This window comes from Aspergillus foveolatus, assembly GCF_047715535.1.
Source record: "Aspergillus foveolatus strain CBS 279.81 unplaced genomic scaffold BDW70scaffold_4, whole genome shotgun sequence".
Lineage (NCBI taxonomy): Eukaryota > Fungi > Ascomycota > Eurotiomycetes > Eurotiales > Aspergillaceae > Aspergillus > Aspergillus foveolatus.
Window position 1 is genome coordinate 512,170 of NW_027396068.1, and position 20,894 is coordinate 533,063.

Below are 20,894 nucleotides of genomic sequence, written 5' to 3' on the forward strand. Positions count from 1 at the left end.
TCCGGCCTAATCTGGCCGGGCCAAGTCTACTCCGTAGTAAATCAACCTATGAGAACTCTCATCCTCACCCCGGCAAATCTCCAGGCTAGACCAGGCCGAAGATCCCTTGGGAGGGGGAAGGAACTCCGTTTCCCTTCAGGACTTTTTCCTCATTTATCCACGAGCTCCAATCTACGGGAAATGGAAATGCCCAGCACCTTTGTACTTTAGCCGGCGGATAAATAGGCGGCCATTGCCATCTATATTCCTAGTCAAGATCACACCTCTACAAGTATGCATATAAACAGGCTGGACCCTCCCTCGTCATCGTATCCATACCACTCATACTGTGGCATATCGAAAATTAAGCCAGTCAAGTTCAACTTCAATCAATCAACATCACCAAAATGCCTCAGTCTAACCCCAAACCTTTAATCTCGCACCTCTACACAGCCGACCCCTCAGCCCACGTCTTCAACCAAAAGCTCTACATCTACCCCTCCCATGACCGCGAATCTTCCATCCCCTTCAACGACAATGGCGACCAATACGACATGGCCGATTACCACGTTTTTTCCATCGACACTCTAGCTCCCCTCACCTCCACCTCCACAGAGAATGTGAAAGTGGAGGTCAAAGACCACGGCCCCGTCCTGAAAACCGAGCAGGTTCCCTGGGCTTCGAAGCAACTCTGGGCCCCCGATGCAGCGGAGCGGAATGGGAAGTTTTATTTGTATTTTCCCGCAAGGGACCATGAAGGGTTGTTTCGGATTGGGGTCGCGGTTGGGAATGCGCCGGAGGGGCCTTTTGTTGCAGAGGAGACTTGGTTGAAGGGGACTTTTAGTGTTGATCCGGCTGTTTTTGTGGATGATGTCAGAGATGGGCATGAAGATCAAGACGGAGATGGGAAGGAAGCGTATATCTATTTTGGAGGGCTATGGGGGGGCCAGTTGGAGAAGTGGGTGAGGAGTGAGGATGCAGACGAAGGAGGGGAGGGATGGGTCTACGATAAAGATGCGAAGGAACCGACTGGACCAGGAGCTCCAGCGCGCGAGCCCCTCGTCGCGAAACTCTCGCGCTCAATGACAGAGCTTGCATCCCCCGTTCGTCCTTTGGTCATTCTTGACGAATCTGGACAGCCGCTAGCGGGGGATGACCACGATAGACGCTTCTTTGAAGCCTCCTGGATGCACAAGTACAACGGTGTCTACTACTTTTCCTACTCGACTGGCGACACGCACTACCTTGTGTATGCAACTGGGTCTTCACCTTGGGGCCCGTTCACGTACCGGGGACGAATACTAGAGCCCGTGCTAGGGTGGACGACACACCACTCGATTGCGGAGTTTGAAGGGCGCTGGTGGCTGTTTTATCATGATTGCGAGATTTCGGGGGGACAGAGTCATTTGAGGAATGTTAAGGTACGGGAGATTGGATATAGGGAGGATGGGACTATTTATCTAGTCAATTAGATATGAACATAAAAAACGAGATAATTCGTGTTTTATGGCTAGGTTCAGGCAAAAACCCCTTCCGGCACCTCATCCTTCATGCTGGAGATCAACTGTCTCACGCCAGACAGGGCAGGGTCGTATAGATGGTCTGCTAGAGTTCGGCGCTCCTCGAGTTTCTGACGTCCGGTGGAGCAGATATAATGGATGGCAGCAATGAGCTAGTAAGTCGCCGATGGGTCCGGAAGAGCCCTATTACGAGTGAAAGATGATAACGTGCAGATCATGTTCGCGCAGCAGACGTCAAGGTCAAATATCGAATCGAAGGCGCCAAGTGCTTGACTATTGCTCAAAATGACGACCACAGAGGCCCTAAAGGTCATTATCAGGTGGAGGCGCGGGCGGAGGTTGCCGGGTCCAGAAGAATGTCCAAAAGGTGGTCTCCGGGGTTCTTTTCTCGCTGGAGCCAAGGGTATAGTTTTCCAATCTGGGTCGGCGAGGAAGCACCTTTTTCTTGGCGGAGGTAGGACATGATCTATGTGATCAGTATCTAGTTGTGTTAGAGCGTTTCCAAGAAACCCGCCGGATTGGATCACCTGTCTGCGAATAATTTGTGTGCGTGACCAGATATGAACGAGTATAGTAATCGCTCTGATATCAACGAAATATCCTCAGTCTTATGTGCCTGTCAGCTGCGCACCTGCTTCATCTTGCCATCATTTTGGCCGAAATAAGGCTGCCGTAATCAGTACCGTTCGAGTTAAAGTATACCAGTGGCGTGCTCGTAGAAGCTGGACAACCGAACAGCCGTCAAGATGGCATGATAGTTACTCTTCTTGGATCCCTCAAGACAACGGCCAGACTCTTCAGCGAGTAAGAATAAAGTCTCCTCCCCTCCTCGAGATACTGATTATTCTCCTGCTTCCCACCGCAGAAAGCGGCATGGTATTGAGTGTCTTTCGTAGCGCTATCTCCGAGCCATGCAAGTCTTATTGCATCAATCTACTTTTGCAATGCCATCTGCGTTAGCTCGACCGGTAACGCCTTGCCGTTGAGCAGGCATATCCGCCAGAACAGGTACATATCTGGTTTGGTAGGCGGAGCAAGCGAGCACAGACGGGAGGGCAACATCGCAGCCGCAAGTGGAACGATGACATTTCTCGCGCTGAGTTCGAGCATTGCTGTTTCTCTTGTTAACAAGGTGTTCGTTTTGGGTCTCGATTGTGTGATGAATATGCGGGGACGGTAATATCCGTTGCACTCAACGCGCGCTTTGTGACAGTTGCCACAGGACGGTTTTTCCAGGTCGCACTGTTCATACGAGTTAGCAAATCATATCTGAAGTTCTGGTGTAAAGAGAAGACGTACCTACTTCTCTGTCTCAGACATGTCGCGCATCCTATTGACCGTCCTGGTACGCCAACCATTCCGGCTATACCACTCACCAAGAAACTGCACGGTTGAGCTCGACCGGGACTGAACGTCATTCAAAAGTACCAGCAGTGGCTATGCAAACGATAGACGGATATACCTCCCAAAACTCTCCTCCAAAAGCCACCCAGCCGCAGCCGCAGCGTCGACGCCGGCGCCGGCACGTCAAGGCCCTGGATTGTTAGGCTGAAGAGAAATGGAGCAGCTCGGCGTTGATTGGCGGTGGTACACATAACTGGACACGGGAAGTGCGGCAATGAGGGTAAATCACGATCGAAGATTGATGTTCGGTGTTGGTGAAAATCACCCGAGCCCCGGATTTCGGTGTCTTATCGAAATTCTCCGCAACAGGAGCCAGAAACTGCGCAGCGAGACTGGGTCCATCATCTTGACCCCACGAAGTGGTGAGGCTGTGAGAAATGTCTGAATTAGAGTGGTTGTTGGCAGCCTAGGTGTAAAGCATGAATCATGACTGTCAACCTACGGCGCGTGTCTACTTGAATAGCCTCAACAGTACCGTACTAGGAAGGCACAATCTCCGGCGCTGTGCGCTTCTTTAGCTTCAGCCTTCATCAGAGCCGACCTATTGATTCAGCTCTATTCAACCAGTTGTCATCGGCTCATGACAGGCGCTAATTAGGTTAACCTTCAGATCATGGATTCACACTATCACCGAGTCCTACACCATCCTGTCTTATGATAGGTATACAACATTCCCAGAACGAAACAAGCTAATGCCCGCCGCCCATGCCCCTCTCCCAATTGTCTTCCACAACACCCCAATACCTCTCGCGACTCCTAACCCTACGCCCCTTCCCCCACTTGACCATGACCAAAAAAACAGCCGAACAAGCCAAGCCCACAAACGCCGCCGAGACAAAACAATCCTGGTACCCCAGCCGCTCAACCCAGGGCGTAATCCCATACCCAATCGCAAACGACATGGTATTACGCACCAGAATAACAGTCGCCATTGCGTCCCCGCTAAGCTCGCGATAACTGTCAACAAGATAGTTCACGCTCAAAGTGATTCCGGCTGTGTTTGTGAGTGCGAGCAGGCACATCGCAACCAGTAGCCCGAACCAGTGGATGCCATGTGCAGCGCCGACTCCCCAGAGGATTAGCGAGGACGGAACCAGGATTAGGCACAGGGAGAAGGGGTACAAGCGGTGCTCGGCCTCCATGATACCGGCGTTGCGTCGCGCGAGCTTTAGGGTTAGGTAGTCGCTGAAGCGGCCAGTGAAAAGGGATCTATTCTCTCTTAGACCTGCTTGGGAACAGTATGTTAGATTTAGGGCTACTCACCCAAGAATGACGCCGAGGCAACATGCGAGATAGCTGAGGCCTACCATTGACGAGCTAGTAAGGTTAGTTTGGGGCTACAGGTTATCAGGTGTAATGCGTACCTGAAGCCATACGGCGCAGAACCCAAAATCAACGAAGCGGTTGCATTCAAGACATTGAACCATATGAGATATGATCCGTATGAGAATCTGGGAGAAGTCAGCCTCAGTCAGTATTAGCATTGAATAAACACACCCTGCGTAGAAGATCACCGGCCAGCTCAAGTAATAAATTGTCTGCCAGGTACGACGAAGCATGTTATTCCTAGCCTGACGAGGCCCCAAGATGGAGAGTTTCTGCATGTACGCCTTCTTGGTATACATTACTCCAACCTCCGGGTCACTTCGACTCTGACTCGACGGCGTCGACCGCATCGGATCTTTCTCATTATCCTTTTGGTTGTCATTCTCAGATACAGAAACTTCTACTGCACGATCAGCCATTCTAGGTCTCTGCCGGGCATAGTTCGTCTCCTCCATGAGGAAAAATAGTACGACCATAGCCGCGCCGCAGAATATTGCCGGCCAGTAAAACACCCATCTCCAGCCATGGTACTCTGCGATGAACCCGCAAATCACGGGGGCAAAGTAGTTGCTTCCGGCTAAAAAGAAGGCGTACAGACCCATGTATGTTCCGCGTTCATGGGTGAAGTACTATATAGTTAGTTGATCGAAGAGAATAAGGCTGCTAGACATACCACGTCGGTGACAGACACCTCCGGGAGAGCCTCGATTGGGGCTAGGAAGAAGCCCGTGATGATACTTCTAGCGATCCATTCCCCGTTGCTCTGTACATACGGGCTGTCAACATTAGCGGGGTTCGACCAGAGGCAATAGTAGACATACCCCCAGACACTAGTACACTATCACTCTTTAGTAGTCCGTCAGAAACTAATGCTATTTAAGATGCAAGCTCACCACCATCCCCGCAAGCGAAAGCAGATACGTGATCCGCTTCCCATACTGCAGAGCCAAAGGCTGCCAGAACAGCAGTCCCCAACCGGCCAGCAAAAACATGTACCCTGTTCCTTCATTCAGCGTGCTTACCGAGATCTTGGTCTCTTCAGACAGCTGGGTCAGGACCGAGTAGACATTTGCACAAGCAATGCCCGCGAATAGGGTGTACCTACGACATTCAGAACTGCTGCACTCTACTTGTCAGGTAGTCTTAGGTTCTTACGCGCTGACGCAGACTGTAGACAACAGCTTTCGCCGTGGCGACCAGTTTAGTGGATCATCTGGGTCGTCGGAAGGCTCAGGAACTAGAACAATGTCGCGGTCGCCAGAATCGAGATGGCGGGTTGTAAGAACGTGGTTTTCATCTATGAGCGTGAAGGTGCCAGGGATGGCATCTCGGTCAATAATTGGTGTCTGCAGCATGTTATTCTTTCTTTGAAACGTGCTGATCCAAGAGGATTTTGGTTCAGGTTAGACAGAAGGAGAGAAGTCGGAATATATGCATAACCTTCGCAGGGGCGTATATATTCCCTGATAAGCTTCGAGGGTCATGCATGCATCTCCAATTCGTTATCAACGTCAGCTCAAGGTACCCCTTGATAAGACGATTGCAAGGCCTGTCATTCTGTTTCCCGCGCGGGTCCATTGGGCGACCTCAGGAGGTTAGACTTTCTTGTTCTGGCTAGGAGGTGTCACAGCCCGTGCAGAGACGGGATACCCCCTCTCTTTCTGGGATAGAGGAAGGATTGGAGAGTTAAGAGTTGGAGTAGGGTTGGAGCGGGGAGAAGAGTCACTTCCGAGGTCTAAATCCTTAATTTCACGGTCCCAAAGCAGAAAGCGATTAATCGAATAGATGATATGTTCAGTATAGGTAGTGTACAATTTGGTAATAAATGGAACCGACGGGTTATCTAGCAGGCGCAAAAAAGACAAAGAGGAATGGCACCACGCTGGGACTTGATTCAACCCACCACGTCGTCATCCGGCAGCTCTCTGATAACTTCTTTAAGCAATTGAATCAGCTCGTCAATATCGGGACGGTCAGCGGGCTCGACCTGCAAGCACCGGCGCACGACCTCCTTGACGGGAGCGCTGATAGAAGTGGCACTATCCTGCTTTGGCTGCTCACCAGCCTTGCCTTTGCCCTTGGTCGCTCCGGATTTTTCATCGGGGAACCTCCAGTCTCCGCCGAGTACGCACATACTCAGACTACCCCCTGTCTCTTCACTTCGAGCTTCGAACGGGCTCTTCCCCACTAAGCAGGCGTAGAGTGTGCATCCCAAAGACCAAATATCCACTTTGGTGTCGATGATCGATCCGGTCTTGACGTCGAAGAGTTCTGGCGCTCGGTACGGCATGGTACTGTGCTCCGCCGCGGTATCTTGAACCGCTAGCGCGAGTGAGCGGGAGGTGATGGCGATTGGACTGGGCGCCAGCGACCCGAGATCCATCAGGATCGGACTTTGTCCGTCGTCATCTATCATGATATTGCCTGTTTGGTCAGTATAGAGAACCAGCTTTAGTGGAGTGGTACCTACCAGGCTTGATATCTCGGTGCGCATAGGGGCGCAGGTTTCCATCCTCATATCCTTCCTGGCTCTGAGTGACCTCGTCATCCATCAGCGGCTCATTTTCAGAGTCCTCTTCCCCAGCAGGCTGACTATTCCGCCGCTTTCCCTTCCCCTTCCGCATCTCTGCATCGGCCTCTGCGCCCTCTTTCCTCACAGCCTTGGCCTTGCGCGTCGGCCCAGACCCGCTCTTGACGCGGTACTGATGCATCGCGCGCAATGCCTGGGCAACTCCAAGCATAAGAACCATGAGGCGCTTCTCGGGGAATCGCGTCTGGTTCACAAGGTTTGCGTTGATTGCGTCCTGTAGGTTCCCCCGTTGATAGTAGGGCAGCAGAATGTAGACCGTCTTGGAACCGGCCTCTCCGCCATCACTGCGAAACTTAGACCCAGATTCTGTTGAGACGCAGTGGTCGATCGAATGGATAATATTCTTCTCCGACGTAAATAGGCTGTAAGCCTCTACCTCCTTGAGGGCCTGCGACACGGATTCCTGGCCGAACGGGCATCGGATCTTCTTGAGCGCGAATAGCTCGGATGTGGACTTGTCTTGGACGAGGTACACGTAGGAAAAGCCTCCCTATAAAGATAATCCCGTCAGCGAAGTCACTAAAAGGGTATAAGCCTTATACCTCGCCCAGGAGCCGCAGCAGTTTGAAGCTGCGGTTGTTAATCTTCAGTTGCGGCGAGCTGGGGAAGCAGCACATGCAATCTGTAAAGTTGTACAGGAGATCGAAGAAGTATTGAGCCATGTTGAAGGTACAGACGGTCAATTCAGCATTTCAAGGGGCTTCAATGCATAGACGGATAGGTTCGAAGATCCAAAGTTATCTCTATGATGTTGATGCAGTAAGAACGTTGGCTCCACATCGCAACGAGACGGGCGGAAAGGCGGAGAGGAGACAACTGGCCCCAAGCAACAGGCTGCCAACAGGCAAGCCACTCCTGAGCCACTCCCACTGGGTGCCATTGTACGAAGTACTTTCGTACAAAGGACTTGGTATCATGTTGTTTGATGAAGTGTCTTTGCTCGCTATGCATATCTCGAGCTTCTAGTGCTGAGTGCTTGACCTATATGGTCGTCGCTGCTGTTCGCCCTTGTTGCCGAGTGCAGAAATATAAATTACAGCTCGACCACTACTTCCGCCCGATCTAACAAAAGCCTCGAATGAACATCGAATGAACATTTACGTTCAGTCTCGATGCCGCCGGTAATCGGTTGGATTCTTGAAATACATTGCCACCTGCTAAGCTTTTTCCACGAGTCTGATTCGATGTCTCGGCTGATTGAATATGAATGAATATCAAGACTGTCCAACAATGCAAGCCTGTCTAACATTGAGATTCTAAATATATCAGGAGAGCTGTTATCGGGAGATCCATGATGAGATAAGTGAGGATTGGGGTTGGTATGGGGGTCCCGATCGAGGCTGAAATAGGGAGTGCAGCCCACAGGACTCATGGCGGGCAGTAATTATAGTAAAGTTCCCTGCGCCCAAGTCTAGTGGCACAAACCGTGTGGCCGTATGTAAAGGTTGCAAACTGCCTGACAGTTCAAGGTTCCTGATTGCGGGGAGAAATCGTGGACATGGACCATGGTTCGTGCGTTGATCGGACTCCTGAACAGAAGACAGCCTGGAAGATACAGGTACAAAATAAAAATAAATATCAGACTAAGGCATAGTCCCTGCGCTACTCGGTCTAGTCGCATGACGACACTAAATTTAATGCTGCCCGTTGAGACCTCGAGTCTCAGTCCCCTGCATTGCCTCCTGGTTCCCGACAGCTCATCCGTGCCTACCTTCTGTTTATTATTGCTGTTGGGCATCGTCGAAGTACTGATTTCCCCGACCAGAGCCCACTAGACGCGCTTCAGCTCCAGAATGACTGCCCGTTGATCGTTCTTATTCTCGTTTCGTTTCGTTGTTCATTATTGCTGCCTCCACTCTTTGCCATCCCTTTTCCTCCCCTTTCGTTCACTTTCTTTCCTTCGGGCAGCCCCCTTCTGTTCTTTCCTTCCTTATTTCAACTCTCTCCCCCACACCTGCCTTTCGCCGATTTCCAATCTTAAACGACCTCTACAGAGATGGCGCCTCTGGATGAAATACAGGTCGGGGACGTCGTCAACGTTCCCGGCGGGATGCACGGTACCGTGAGATTCGTCGGGGTCGTCGCCGGCAAGCCGGGCAGGTTTGCGGGCATCGAGCTTGCCCCGGAACACGCCAAACGAGGGAAAAACAGTGGCGATGTGGATGGAAAGAAGTACTTTGCGACCGCTATGCCGGGATCCGGGATCTTTGTGCCCCTCAACAACAATAAATACGTGACTCGACGCACCGTTTCTAATCCGCCCACGACTCCGTCGCGACCGGTTAATTTCAGCAAATCCGTCGGCCCTGGCGTTTCTGTACCCCGGCCCCCGCGCATGAGACGCCCTTCTTTACCTAGATCAGAGTCCCCCCGAGTGACCGCGCCGCCGCCGAAGCTGAGTCTGTCCGGGCTGCGGACGCCCTCTGCTGCATCGAAAACGCCCACCAACGGGTTCTCCCGAAGCCCCGTTAAGGCTCCGTCCCGCGCATCCGACCGTCCGCCATCCAGATTCAGTGTTGAAGACGGCCCGGCATCAGCCAGGACCTCGGATTACGGGCGGAACTCTATGGGTGCAGAGATATCGGACCTGAAAGAGCAGGTCAAGGCCCTTGAGAAGCAACTTTTGGATCGTGACCAACAGCTAGAGGAGCAGGCAAATACACTGTCGGATTTCCAGAGGACATTAGAGGAGTTGGAAGGGTCGGATGCGTTGTCGATCCGTGCCCAGCTACGAGAGAAGAATGAACGCATTGCGCAACTGACCATGGAGTTCGACATGCACCGCGCCGACTTTAGGAGTACGCTCGACACCTTGGAAGTAGCGGCTTCGGAGACCGAACGAGTATACGAGCAGCGGATTGACGAGCTTATGCAGCAGAACAAGGAACTACAGGACCGCGGGGAGGATGTTGAGGCCGTTGCACGACAGCTTAAGCAGCTGGAGGAACTCGTCTCAGAGCTGGAGGAAGGGCTAGAAGATGCACGCCGGGGTGAAGCGGAGGCCAGAGCGGAAGTGGAATTCTTACGCGGTGAGGTCGAACGTACGAAACTGGAATTAAAGAAGGAAAGGGAAAGCTCTGGCGTGTCCAGAGAGAGTCGCATGAGCCCAGACGGACATTTTTCACGAGAACTCGAGCAGAAGGATGATGAAATCCGCGGGTTGAAAGCGATAATCCATTCTTTGAGCAGGGGTGACCCTGACTTGCATGCGCTGCAGCAGAACGGATTTGGGGCCCGACCAGATCACAATGCAGACCATGTGGCTGATCTGGAGCAGCGGGTGCAAGAATACGAAAGGGTCAACGAACATAAGACATACCGTATCGAGGAGCTTGAGCGCGAGTTGCAGCAACTTCAAGCCAACGGAAATGGTCGCACCCGCAGTTCCACCGTCACGCAGTCAAATGTGCAGCACAAACCCACCAGCTCAGCAGGGAAGATCAGCAATGGGCATACCATCAATCATGCCCATCGACTGTCCGACCGCACGGTGGTCCCAGGAGACTGGCAAGACGAGGCTCCACAGGACGGTTTGTACCCAGCATACCCGTCCCACGGCCGTGGCACGTCAGACACATCTGCTCGCCTGGAGACGATGCACGAATCTGATGCGCAAGAATCCGACACTCGCTCGGAGGATGGCGGTTCCCTCTGGTGTGAGATTTGCGAGACCGGCGGCCATGACATTCTGAGCTGCACAAACATGTTTGGCGCAGAGGCTAAGAATAATAAACCCGCTCCTGCGCCAGAGGAGCAACCTTCACACGAGGATAGCTCCGTAGACGAAAAACCTTCCGCACACTCGCCCTCGTCGAGCCGCAGCCAGTACGCCACTTCTCAAAAGACCGGACGTGACGTTGTCCTTGAGGGTCTCCGGGGGGTGGGTTTGACATCGTCCATGGACCCTGTCGCAGGCAAGGCGAGCGGCGTCATTGATGAGACGAAATGGTGCGCTCTCTGCGAGCGGGACGGACACGAGAGCATAGACTGCCCGTTTGATGATTAAGAACAACAGTCTATGATGGTTCCGAGTAACTGACGTGACATGGCTACCCTTTAAACTGGCTTTAGCGGGTTCGTTATTACCTTCTATCTACCTCTTATAATTGTCTTGCATGAACCGTACCATACGCATACCCATGTACTAATGCTAGGTTTCTGCTTTTGCTCTCGTTCTCGCGCTCTGTTCCATATACCAGATGAAGCATGTTCGCACTGCAACTCGGCTCGGCCGCTTGGATAATTGTTTTATTAGTATTGATTTCTTTGTTGCAAGGTCGTTGTCAGCTATCTTGCGATCCCCGGATCCGGAACAACCTCACCATTCATCCCTCAATTCATCTCTCTTGGAGCCCTACGTCGCGCATGTCATACTACTAGTACTAGCCGCTGGCGCCATAATTGATAATTAGAAGTTCTCTAACTTATACATGGTGTTCACCACTAACCCCGACACCCTACTTTTTTTATCATACCTCATCTCATCATCGCATCTGACCGATCTACTCCGGTGTCCTGGGAGGCTGTACGACCTCCCCTTCCTTGAACCTCGACTCCGCGATCGTCCCGCACGCCTTGCACGTTCTCTTTCCCTCATCGCTCGCAAACTCCTCCACCACATCCTTCACCTGCGTCCCCAGATCCGTACAGACAAACCTCTTCTCCCAAACTACTTCCCCACATCCCTCCTTCCGACAGTACCACCTCATCGCATCCTCCACATTCCCAGGTCTTGGCTGCTCCATGACCACGCCCACCGTATCCTTAAAGCGCACGGGGCAGTGCGGTGTGTTCGCGGGCAATAAGAACAGGGAACCCTCATGGATCGGAATGTCTTGGAAGGTGGGCGGGGTGGTGCTCGTGTCCACAGTCTTGAGAAGCATGGAGCCCCGGTATTGGTAGAAGAATTCGGGAGTCGAGTTGATGTGGTAGTCAGTGCGGGCGTTCGGGCCGCCGACTATCATCACCGTGTACCCAGAGGTTGCGGGAGAGGAGGGGTGGTAGACGCAGTAGTTGTTTACCGGGGGTTGGAGGAGGTGGGAGTTGGCTTCAAGCCTGGATGGGTTTGAAAGTTGCTGTTAGTTGACCTGTTCCCGGGTTGGGGAAGGCGGGGGAGGGGTAGATCAGTTAATACTATCAATGCATGCAGGTGTATGGGAGGAATGCCGGACGGAGATACCATTTTGGAATATTCAGAGCTGGTGGCAGCATTGTTCTTTTTGCTCAGAGCTGATTTACGATAAGGTGTTATTTTGCGATTGAAGCTTATGTTGCTACCGCTTGAGCTTTGTGATCACTGAACAGTAGATCATCCCATCTCGGAGATAAGCCAAGCTTATGTCCACTCCCGGAACGGAACAATAAGGCTCCGGAAGATTTTCTTGAGTTTCGTTTTTCGGAATCATGAATTGACTACTTCGAAAAGAGAAGTCGAGGCCATTTGATAAGACTTGTTATTGCAGCCATGGCGACCACCTCGCAACCGCCCATCAAACTTACCGGTCACAAGAACTTCGTCTACCGCCTCGTGTTCTCTACCCTGACCGGCCGCACAGTCCATATCTCGCAGATTCGTCCTTCCTCTCCTACCAACCCAGGTCTTGCACCGCACGAAATTTCATTCCTTCGGTTACTTGAGGCTGTCACAAATGGCTCACAAATGGAGATTTCGTACACTGGTACGATCATTGTCTACAAACCAGGTCTAATCACAGGAACTGCTTCTGGCGTTGGAGCAAGCAGCGGTGGTGTAATTAGGCACGAGATTCCAGCAGGATGTACTCGCGGTGTCAGCTACTTCCTTATCCCCTTATGCCTCCTGGCCCCTTTCTCCAAAGCCCCAATTAAAGTTCTTTTCACCGGTCCCGGTGTGATTACTTCCTCAACACCAACCGGGGACATGTCTGTGGACAGCGTCCGAACCGCGATCCTGCCGCTCTTCAACCAGTTCGGTATTTTCAACAACATAGAGTTGCGTGTGCTCCGGAGATCAAACCCTGGGCCTAACGGAAGAGGCGGTGGTGGAGAGGTCCAATTGGTCTTCGGCCATCAAGTTCGACTCCCCAAGACTCTGCATTTAATGAACGCTGGGAGGATCAAGAGGGTACGCGGAGTAGCATACTCTGTTGGAGTCTCTGCTTCGAACAACGCCAGGATGATTGACACTTGCCGCGGTGTCCTCAACCCGCTTGTCCCGGACACTTATATCTTCTCGGACGTGTCGTCAGCTCCACTCGTTCCCGCCCCGGAAAGAAACAACCCTTCAGCGAAGAAGAAGATCGGCCTCGGTTTTGGCTTGTCTCTTGTTGCCGAATCTTCGACCGGCTGCCTGTTCTCAGCTGACGTGGCGTGCCCTCCTAGTGGTGGTCAGCCGCCTGAGGATATTGGGAAGCAGTGCGCATACCAACTACTTGAGACGATCTCAAAGGGCGGATGTGTTGCCCCTGCAGCTTTTCCCATTATGATTGGATTGATGACCATGGGATCTGAGGACGTAGGCCGTATCCAGGTCGGTCGTGACATTATCGGGGACGAGAGCTCGATCCAGCTGGCAAGGGACTTGATGAAGTTTGGTGCCCCAGGTTGGGGTCTGAGAGACGCTGGGGATGAAAGTAACGATGTCATCATCAGCGTTGTTGGACGCGGTATTGGCAATGTGGGACGAAAGGTCGCTTGATCTATCCTTTGTTGCAAAACCGAGCCACCAGCGAGCGGCTCGTCTCGGTTCCCGGTCGCAGCTTGTTTTCAGCAGCTTGAATGGTTAGCATGATGTTATTTACTTCTATCCGTCGGAGTGCGTGGAGGCCTTCACGCAACACAACATCTCGAGCGCTAGGGCTAGGTGGCGCCTTCCATATGTGGACATCCCGCATCAAACCCTGGTGTTCGCCAATTACCTCCATCTGGCATCAGTTGACGCTGGAAATCAAGCATCGCGAAGTCCTACTGCTGGACAGGTCAGCGCCGCGAGGACGCAGGTCTGCTCAGGACGTACAGCTGTATAACTCGGCGCAGCGCAATGAGCAACCTATGCGCCAGACTCATGCCAACAACGACTCGATGGCAAGGCGCTTTACAAAGTGTCCATAACCAGTTTACCTACTACATCTATATGATACCCACTGTATTTAATATGGTTGCATTGCCCTACAAAGGAGGAGGCTCAAAAGGTTGAACCGGCTTTCCTGTATATAAGCACATGCAGTCAACCTTTTTCGTTCCTAAGCTTGCTCACATTTGGACTTAACTGTGCTTCTATTTTATCCTCTCATATAAACTGACCTGGACCAACCGTTACCTGAGCGTCGACGTCGAACCGAGACACGGCGCCGACTCTCGTCCTACTGTAGTGTAAGAGAGCTATACCTAACGCATCGTTAACACCTCACTCAGGAAGAACGTCCGTTACTGAGGAAAGTAGCCAATCAAGCCCTAAAAACGCCGTTGCGTGGGATGTTACATGATATGTTCGAATCAGAAGCGCTGCACGACGACCGGATGTCAGACTGCATGACTGACTTCTCTTTCCTACAGCATCCCTCGTTATGGTATGCGCGTATGGTCACCGTTGGTACCGATACAGCCTCAAATCGTCCCGAATGGGAAGTAACCCCTGTTCACGCCCTCCCATTTCAGATATGTCGCCCTTTCGGCACTCCGAGATTGGTAAGCAGCGATCTAGCGAGGGCCGAATGCCGAAGGGCTCTTCCTATATAAGCTCCCTTTTCACTCTCTCGTCTTCCATTCTTCTTTCCTTCTCCATCCAACTCCCTTGCCTCTCCTGGTGCCCGTATTGCCCATTGTACGTTCCTGATTTCTGCGCCCTAATATCATACCGTGGCTACTGATTTTCGTCCAGACGTGTGTGTCGATGTATTGGATGTCTGGTGTTCTGTCCGGCCTTTGCCCCATCTCGTGCCTATGCGCCCTGTTTGTATCCCGAACCCTGCTTATGACCATACTGGTCTCAACTGTGTCATATAAAAAGACTGAAACAAGAAAGAAGAAAAAGAAAGAGATATAAAGGGAAGTAAGGGAAGAAAGAGAAAGAGGAAAGAAAGAAAGGAAGGAAGGAAGAAAGAAAGAAAGAAAGAAAAAAGAAGAAATACAAAGCACTTTACTTGCCAGTATGTCCCTTGATATCGTCCTGATTAGCCTTCTTGTTCGTCTCCTCTTGTCCCTTTGTTCTTTTTCTTGTCACCGACTACTCCTTGAGACCAAATTGAAGTTACGTATGCATCACTCTGTTTGTTAGGCTATGTTGTCCATATTTGTCTTGTCCTGTTGTACCTCAAATAAACACCTTGCCAGCAAGCATAACTCTGGTACTGTGGGCCATTCAGTGAAGACTATTGAGTCTGTGAGTTCCCCATCTCATCCCACCCTATTTCCATAGATCTGCAATTGTACTGACTATCCTCCCAGGCTGGCCTCACACTCCTCTGTGTGATGGGAACGTGGGCAATCCGACTCGCCAGCGACTTGTACATTCGCCTATGTGTCTGTATATTCTACAACCACGTTTTCAGGGAGGTCATATGTGGAGGAAGGATGGTTCGCTCCCGTATCTACGCTGTATCCCGGCAAGGTATCCCTCATGGAGTACCCCTGGCTATTACCAAAATGTGGAGATTGATTGTGTTCTTAGTTTGTCTCTGTTAAAATGGGTGTACCTGTGACGGGGGTATGCATTGTATTAGGGCTTGTTTACCATATACTCCCCTGTACCTCGGTCAAGGCTTTTTGCCCTCGTGGCTTTCTTGCGGGACTGGTTGTGTTTTTACTGTTGTCTGGAGGTATGTATGGATGAGGAGCTTGGTAAGAAATAGGGTCGCTGAGGGATACTTCCCTGTATCATGGGAATTGTCGGTTGTTTCTTTTTACTTCTTTGTATCCGGTCGAGATTGAGCCTAAATGGCTGGGAGGTCTGGCCGTGGTCGTACATAGTACTGAGTCGTCATTTTAACTGAAGCGGCAGGGGTGCGGGGTATCCAGAAAATAGGCGCGGCTTTTGGGTCTGGATTTCGATCTCGCTGGGAGTTAGATGCGAGTTGTTCCTGTACTTCGTGATCTCCTGTACCAAAAACAACCTAGGTCGGGTTGGGCGCCCCTGGCCGTAACCTGTATGGGCTGGTTCAGAACTGATGCATACATTTAATCTGCGCAACTGTGTTATTATGACGATAGGAAAGGACTAGTTCGTAGATAATAACTAAATGTCAGTTGGTTATCACGGACCGTTGCTGACTCTTTCTCTTATGTACTCCATAGATAAGGTCAGGATAAACTTGGGGCGCCAATGGTTTGAGTCGATGACTCGGCGACACGTACGTTCTCCACCGTGATCAACTAGCCCTAACTTACTATATACTCCGTATAAAAAAGGGGGTCCATCACTTCTGTATCCATTTCTTGGCTTCTGTGTCTATTTCTCCTCTAAAAAATCACGCCAAATAACTGATCGACGGACAAGAAACAGTCGCAAGTGTATTTGAAACTATAGAGCAGAAGATCCCAAACGCCGATCATATTGAGTCGAATTGACCAAGCAAATAATATCACCTGTCACCGGTACACCATTCTAACGCCGAGAGAATGCTAACTACAGGTCCAATCAACAACAGAACAAAACAGAACAAATCGCACAGAGCGAGGTTGGATTTTGGTGAGCAGCAAGCGGAACGGGATTGTCTATGCGCGGTAGGAAAAACAACGTTTTTTATGAGAATCGAATGCAAGGGGTGTGGAGAAGAAAAGGAAGCCGAAATAAGATAAATGAGGTCAAAACGAAGGGAAATCGATACATCCGGGGATGGATGCTTGCTGATGCTGACGCACGTTGGCAAAGAAGTGGCACACTGGCAAACGAGTAAAAACAGAAAATGGTAGACGGATCAAGACGAGGATATTTATTCGGAAACATCCTCATCTTTGCCCGGGTACATGATGTCCTGACGGATAACAGCTCGAACATGGCTGACCAAGACGAAGAGGAACATGCAGATGATGCCGATTGACATTGCGGTCGCGATGCCCTTGATCCCTGTACTGTCGAGCCAGTTGCCCAGCGTGATCGTGGCGAGCGTGAACCCGGTGTTGGGGAAGACCATGGCCCACCAGTTTAGATGGAAGGCAGTCGGGCGCTCACGAATGACAGCGATAACAGCAATGCAAAAGAACCAGAGACTCAACGCCCATAGGAAGACGGCGGCGGAGACGGCAATCAAGGTCATGATGCGGGCGTCTTGGATGGAGGATTCGTCGTGCAGGATTTCGAACTGTTCCGGGAGACCTGCAGTCATGCCGACGAGAGCTAGGGCTGTGAAAGCGGGCGGGCCAACGCAGATAAACATCCCTGGTCTGTGTTCGCGGTGTGGAAGGCCGGCTTGCATGAGGCGGCCAATGTAGTGCGAGTACATCATGAAGGCGACGGAGAAGCCGAGGCCCTGGAATGTAATGCCTGCGCAGACGGTGGGGATTGCGGACCGGGCGGGCTGCTGCTCAGCGATGACGGAGGCGATGGTGCCAGAAAGCATGATGGGGAAGATCGGGAGGATCCAGGAGGGCATCATTGTTTGGAGGTGGTAGGTGTGAGACGAGAAGACGAAATAATATTGCACGACAGCAAGGGTGAGGGTGCAGGCGCAGTAGATCCAGAAGAGAACCTCGAGGGCGAGTTGAAAGGACTCATCTGCGTCCTCACCGAAGAACCTGTACAGCCCTGAGATGATGGTCGCGATAGAGAGCCAGAAGGTCGGAAAGAAGAAGCCCTCTTTTTCGTGTCGGAGGGAGTTGAGGAAGCCGCCGTGGAGGAAGAAGCGGAGGGCCATAAGGAAGCAGCAGAGAGCGAAGAAGATGAGGTCGATGATGTACACTGCCAATCCAATTTCTCTGAGTCCCTGAAACTGAAAGGGCTGGTTAGAGATGAGGAGGGCCAGGCCTCCTGTGCTCATGGTCAGGGTGAACCATGCCCATGTAAAGTGGTGTAACCGCTCGCAGATAGTCATTTGGACACCCTTTTTTATCTCAACCTCCTCTCCGACGATTGTGCTCGTCTCGGATCGAGGAGACTGGGGTAAGGGGACGTTTTCGAACATTATGACTGAAGGGAAGAAAGACAATGCAACATGAACGGGTGAATTCAGAATAGGAACGCAATCTAGGAAAATAGATCTAATGACAAAACGTGAGATCTATGGAAATAAGAAGAATGTATGGAAAAGAATGATAGACACGAAAGAACGGTAGCGAGTGTAGGAGATTTATGTCAAAAAGAGAGTCGGGATCTGAAGCAGAAGCAGGTAGAAGAAATAAAAGCCAGAGAGGTCAATGTAGACACCACGGAGGCGCAGGGACAGGAGACGTACGCAATTAGCATAGTTCACAGGGGTAAAAGACGCCAGATTTGAAATGGCGAAGTAGAAAAGCGGACCAACAAGGTACAGGTACATCGCCGCCAAGGGACCAGCACGTCGATCAAACTGAAGACTATCACCAGGGCTAGGCCAGGCCCAGTGGGGCTTTAGCAGCGTGCCTGATCTTATGCAAATGTATGCCCTACTTTTTATAGGCGTTACTGGGCCTTGGGCTGCCGTCTCATCGGGATTGCGCATCACCGATAGTGTGTTCCATGATTCTATCCCAAGACTTTCAGTATCAAAACTAGGAGACAGGCCGCGTATCTGTTTCGGCATCGGTTTGTGAGTTCAACAAACAATACCTGTAAACAAATCAGTGAAAATTTTGACCAGGCATAGTCCCAATAACCTTCTTGCACGAGAATGTTGTTTTGCAAACCGTGTGGCTAATTCTGATGCCTGGGAAGAGAGTGGAGCAGTGATCTGCAGGTAGATACTCCATGAGCAAGCTGTGATGCCATATCTCGGAGTATATTGGAAGGAGATGTGGGCCATCGAGGCAGACAGTTCCAGCCCTCGTCTCTTGGGTCTCGACTTTCACGACAAGTTAAGAGATAGACCATAGATGTTGTTGCCGTGCGTGTTGCCTAGAAACTCGGCAGTGGCTCAGACATAGTACGTCTCTAGTCACGTCGCAGGCAGAAAAGCAGCAAAGTCATGTTGAGACAGCAATGAATGTGATAGATAGCGAAAGGGTGCAAGTGGAGCTGCATCCCACGGTGTTTACGCTGAAGATGAGGAAGGCTTGAAACTCTCAGGTGCTTTGACGCTGTGCGTCTGGCCCACGGGCCGATGCAACTTACAGAAGAGAAAGTCTGAAAGCCGCAGTGGAAGACGTTGGATGAGTGGAAATGGGAGTCACATGCCTCGATCCTGGATCATTACTGGCCTCCAGCCTCTTCCGCTACCTCTACCTCGCAAAACACAATGCAACCCTGCGACTGTCAACGCCCGGCTGTAAGATCATATCAGTCGTCCAGGATTTACAAGCACGCATTGATGTCCTGCATGATTTTACCTTTCACACTCCGCCTTGATACTCTAGGCTCTTGGCTCAGATCGTCGCCCACCGATGTGCTGAGACTGAAGTGGCGGTATTGTCCGAAGTTACTTCTACCTCTCCCAAGAGATCCTGAGGTGGAATGATTCAGTGAGTCCAGAGCACATCTCTACAGCTGATATGTGGCTGATATCTTTAGTAAAGTGCTGCCTGCCTGCCAAGTGTGGCTAGGAGACTGCGGACCTCGAAGATTCATGGTTCATTTTCAGCAATTGTAATTCGCGCGATCTCGACGATTGATATCTCGGGAAGACAGAACATCTTGGCATTTACTTGTAGCCACTTATTTCGCATTGTCGACAGCAAATCGAGATTCAGGGGTCGAAAACTTGGAACTTAGGGCAGCAATTCGCTGGGCATCACTCATCAGAGCACGCATCCTGGACCCATAGCCCCAATGGGAGTCTAAGATAGCTCTTCGTCGAAGACTCATGGTGTGCTCCGCTAGAAGAATGACAGGTCCTGTTGAAAGCTTGAGAATTTTTTACACTAACGGCCGCACGTGCAAACAGTCGTTTCCCGACGAGGTATGTGATCCGGTTCACCGTTGCTGTCTTGTATGGGCAGAAGATCCCAAATGATTCCGAGGTTTCCACTTAGTTACTGGCCTAGTGATGTATCGGCAACGCCCATTGTTCCCGCTTTCAAAGGGAAAAAAAAAAAGAAAAAAAAGAAAAGAAAAGAAAAGAAAAGCGTTGGAACTCGAACATGTGCGGCAGTGGCACCCGTTTGTTCGGCCTCCCGTCTCGGCGACTACGGCTCAGTTCCCAGTTCCACCCGGCAGCCGGCCAAGACGGAGATCGACAGCGCATCATCGACCGGAGCTCCACTGCCAAGCTTTGTGGCTCGGATCCTGGCGCCTGGGCAGTGGCCACCGAAAATGAGACGGGCGGCAAAGAACCTTCGGAAACAGTAGGGGATGACTGGAGCTCCGGATACACCCTGGGGACCGAACACAGAGCACGTTTCAACTCTCAACCACTCACCAATCCAGTGCGGCATAACGCTCCGATAATAAGACATATAGACTTTTGAGACAACTTGCCTTTAGCCAGACCTCAGAGCCCGCTTGGTAAGCCGAATATCGCATGTAAAGCAGCACAAAACGAACATGATTCAGGTGCCCTCAAACCAAGTCTTGGCTCTGCACTTGGTTCCTCCACTCTTTCGCAATCACAGTGGCGGCAATTTGAGAGAATCGCTGTCGCCTGGTCAATAGGCGCTCCTGTGTTTATCTATTGTCTGTTATCTTGCGTCTACTGCGTCTCTAGGTCACTTGACACATCATCTCAGGCTCTGATTGAGGCTGTCCTTGGCCCTTATCTATTTCGTGGCCTGCCAAGGATGGATGCATAACCAACCAATTAATTGGCGAAGGAATCCTTTTTCAGGGTCCCGTATTCCGTGTTCTTTTTACGGAATACACGCTAAGGGCGAGTTAACAGGTTTCCCCGCGTAAGAATACATCATGGTTCCTGTGAAACCTCGTCAGTACTGATGACGCCCTACCGCAGCCACCAAGCCCATGCACGTGTTCAGCCTTCTGCATCCACTATGGTTCCAATTCCCATTGCTTTTTTTTCCATTTCATTCAGGCT

General features: G+C 51.2%; 8 protein-coding genes across 8 annotated transcripts; 4 read left to right on the forward strand and 4 right to left on the reverse strand.

The window, feature by feature from the left end:
• Positions 1 to 386: 386 nt before the first annotated feature.
• On the forward strand, positions 387 to 1,650 carry BDW70DRAFT_147428 (glycoside hydrolase family 43 protein; the record flags this gene model as incomplete). Its single annotated transcript, XM_073738717.1, has 3 exons — positions 387 to 1,442; positions 1,500 to 1,545; positions 1,577 to 1,650. The coding sequence occupies 3 exons, from the start codon at positions 387 to 389 to the stop codon at positions 1,648 to 1,650; spliced, it is 1,176 nt and encodes a 391-aa protein (XP_073599974.1).
• An 891-nt stretch (positions 1,651 to 2,541) lies between these two features.
• BDW70DRAFT_83255 (uncharacterized protein) lies at positions 2,542 to 3,017 on the reverse strand. The gene has a single exon (XM_073744970.1). It carries the CDS (start codon positions 2,915 to 2,917, stop codon positions 2,624 to 2,626), a length of 294 nt encoding a protein of 97 aa, XP_073599975.1. The 5' UTR covers positions 2,918 to 3,017; the 3' UTR covers positions 2,542 to 2,623.
• A 575-nt stretch (positions 3,018 to 3,592) lies between these two features.
• Positions 3,593 to 7,481, reverse strand: BDW70DRAFT_147429 (putative serine/threonine protein kinase ENV7; the record flags this gene model as incomplete). The annotated part of the gene is made up of 9 exons (XM_073738718.1): positions 3,593 to 4,158; positions 4,245 to 4,354; positions 4,401 to 4,858; positions 4,903 to 5,067; positions 5,123 to 5,275; positions 5,393 to 5,575; positions 6,133 to 6,653; positions 6,700 to 7,309; positions 7,362 to 7,481. The coding sequence occupies 9 exons, from the start codon at positions 7,479 to 7,481 to the stop codon at positions 3,593 to 3,595; spliced, it is 2,886 nt and encodes a 961-aa protein (XP_073599976.1).
• Positions 7,482 to 8,420: 939 nt separating this feature from the next.
• On the forward strand, positions 8,421 to 11,207 carry BDW70DRAFT_128601 (CAP-Gly domain containing linker protein BIK1). Its single transcript, XM_073735457.1, has one exon. It carries the CDS (start codon positions 8,816 to 8,818, stop codon positions 10,823 to 10,825), a length of 2,010 nt encoding a protein of 669 aa, XP_073599977.1. The 5' UTR covers positions 8,421 to 8,815; the 3' UTR covers positions 10,826 to 11,207.
• Positions 10,923 to 11,322, forward strand: BDW70DRAFT_83269 (uncharacterized protein). Its single transcript, XM_073744971.1, has one exon. The coding sequence runs from the start codon at positions 11,019 to 11,021 to the stop codon at positions 11,229 to 11,231; it is 213 nt and encodes a 70-aa protein (XP_073599978.1). The 5' UTR covers positions 10,923 to 11,018; the 3' UTR covers positions 11,232 to 11,322.
• BDW70DRAFT_128603 (3-hydroxyanthranilate 3,4-dioxygenase) lies at positions 11,208 to 12,092 on the reverse strand. The gene is made up of 2 exons (XM_073735458.1): positions 11,999 to 12,092; positions 11,208 to 11,874 (listed from the first exon to the last, which is right to left on the reverse strand). The coding sequence occupies exons 1-2, from the start codon at positions 12,028 to 12,030 to the stop codon at positions 11,322 to 11,324; spliced, it is 585 nt and encodes a 194-aa protein (XP_073599979.1). The 5' UTR covers positions 12,031 to 12,092; the 3' UTR covers positions 11,208 to 11,321.
• A 178-nt stretch (positions 12,093 to 12,270) lies between these two features.
• On the forward strand, positions 12,271 to 14,100 carry BDW70DRAFT_128604 (RNA 3'-terminal phosphate cyclase/enolpyruvate transferase). The gene has a single exon (XM_073735459.1). It carries the CDS (start codon positions 12,284 to 12,286, stop codon positions 13,493 to 13,495), a length of 1,212 nt encoding a protein of 403 aa, XP_073599980.1. The 5' UTR covers positions 12,271 to 12,283; the 3' UTR covers positions 13,496 to 14,100.
• A 2,517-nt stretch (positions 14,101 to 16,617) lies between these two features.
• Positions 16,618 to 17,950, reverse strand: BDW70DRAFT_169508 (tellurite-resistance/dicarboxylate transporter family protein). Its single transcript, XM_073742701.1, has one exon. It carries the CDS (start codon positions 17,913 to 17,915, stop codon positions 16,728 to 16,730), a length of 1,188 nt encoding a protein of 395 aa, XP_073599981.1. The 5' UTR covers positions 17,916 to 17,950; the 3' UTR covers positions 16,618 to 16,727.
• Between the last annotated feature and the right edge of the window lie 2,944 nt (positions 17,951 to 20,894).

Bases quoted from the DNA above. Each gene is read 5' to 3' on its own strand.
- BDW70DRAFT_128603 (XM_073735458.1), bottom strand. From the start codon at position 12,030: ATGCTGCCACCAGCTCTGAATATTCCAAAATG. The intron at 11,875-11,998 runs GTATCTCCGTCC...AAACCCATCCAG, and splicing joins GCTCTGAATATTCCAAAATG to GCTTGAAGCCAACTCCCACC.
- BDW70DRAFT_169508 (XM_073742701.1), bottom strand. From the start codon at position 17,915: ATGTTCGAAAACGTCCCCTTACCCCAGTCTCCTCGATCCGAGACGAGC.
- BDW70DRAFT_128604 (XM_073735459.1), top strand. From the start codon at position 12,284: ATGGCGACCACCTCGCAACCGCCCATCAAACTTACCGGTCACAAGAAC.
- BDW70DRAFT_83269 (XM_073744971.1), top strand. From the start codon at position 11,019: ATGAAGCATGTTCGCACTGCAACTCGGCTCGGCCGCTTGGATAATTGT.
- BDW70DRAFT_83255 (XM_073744970.1), bottom strand. From the start codon at position 2,917: ATGACGTTCAGTCCCGGTCGAGCTCAACCGTGCAGTTTCTTGGTGAGT.
- BDW70DRAFT_128601 (XM_073735457.1), top strand. From the start codon at position 8,816: ATGGCGCCTCTGGATGAAATACAGGTCGGGGACGTCGTCAACGTTCCC.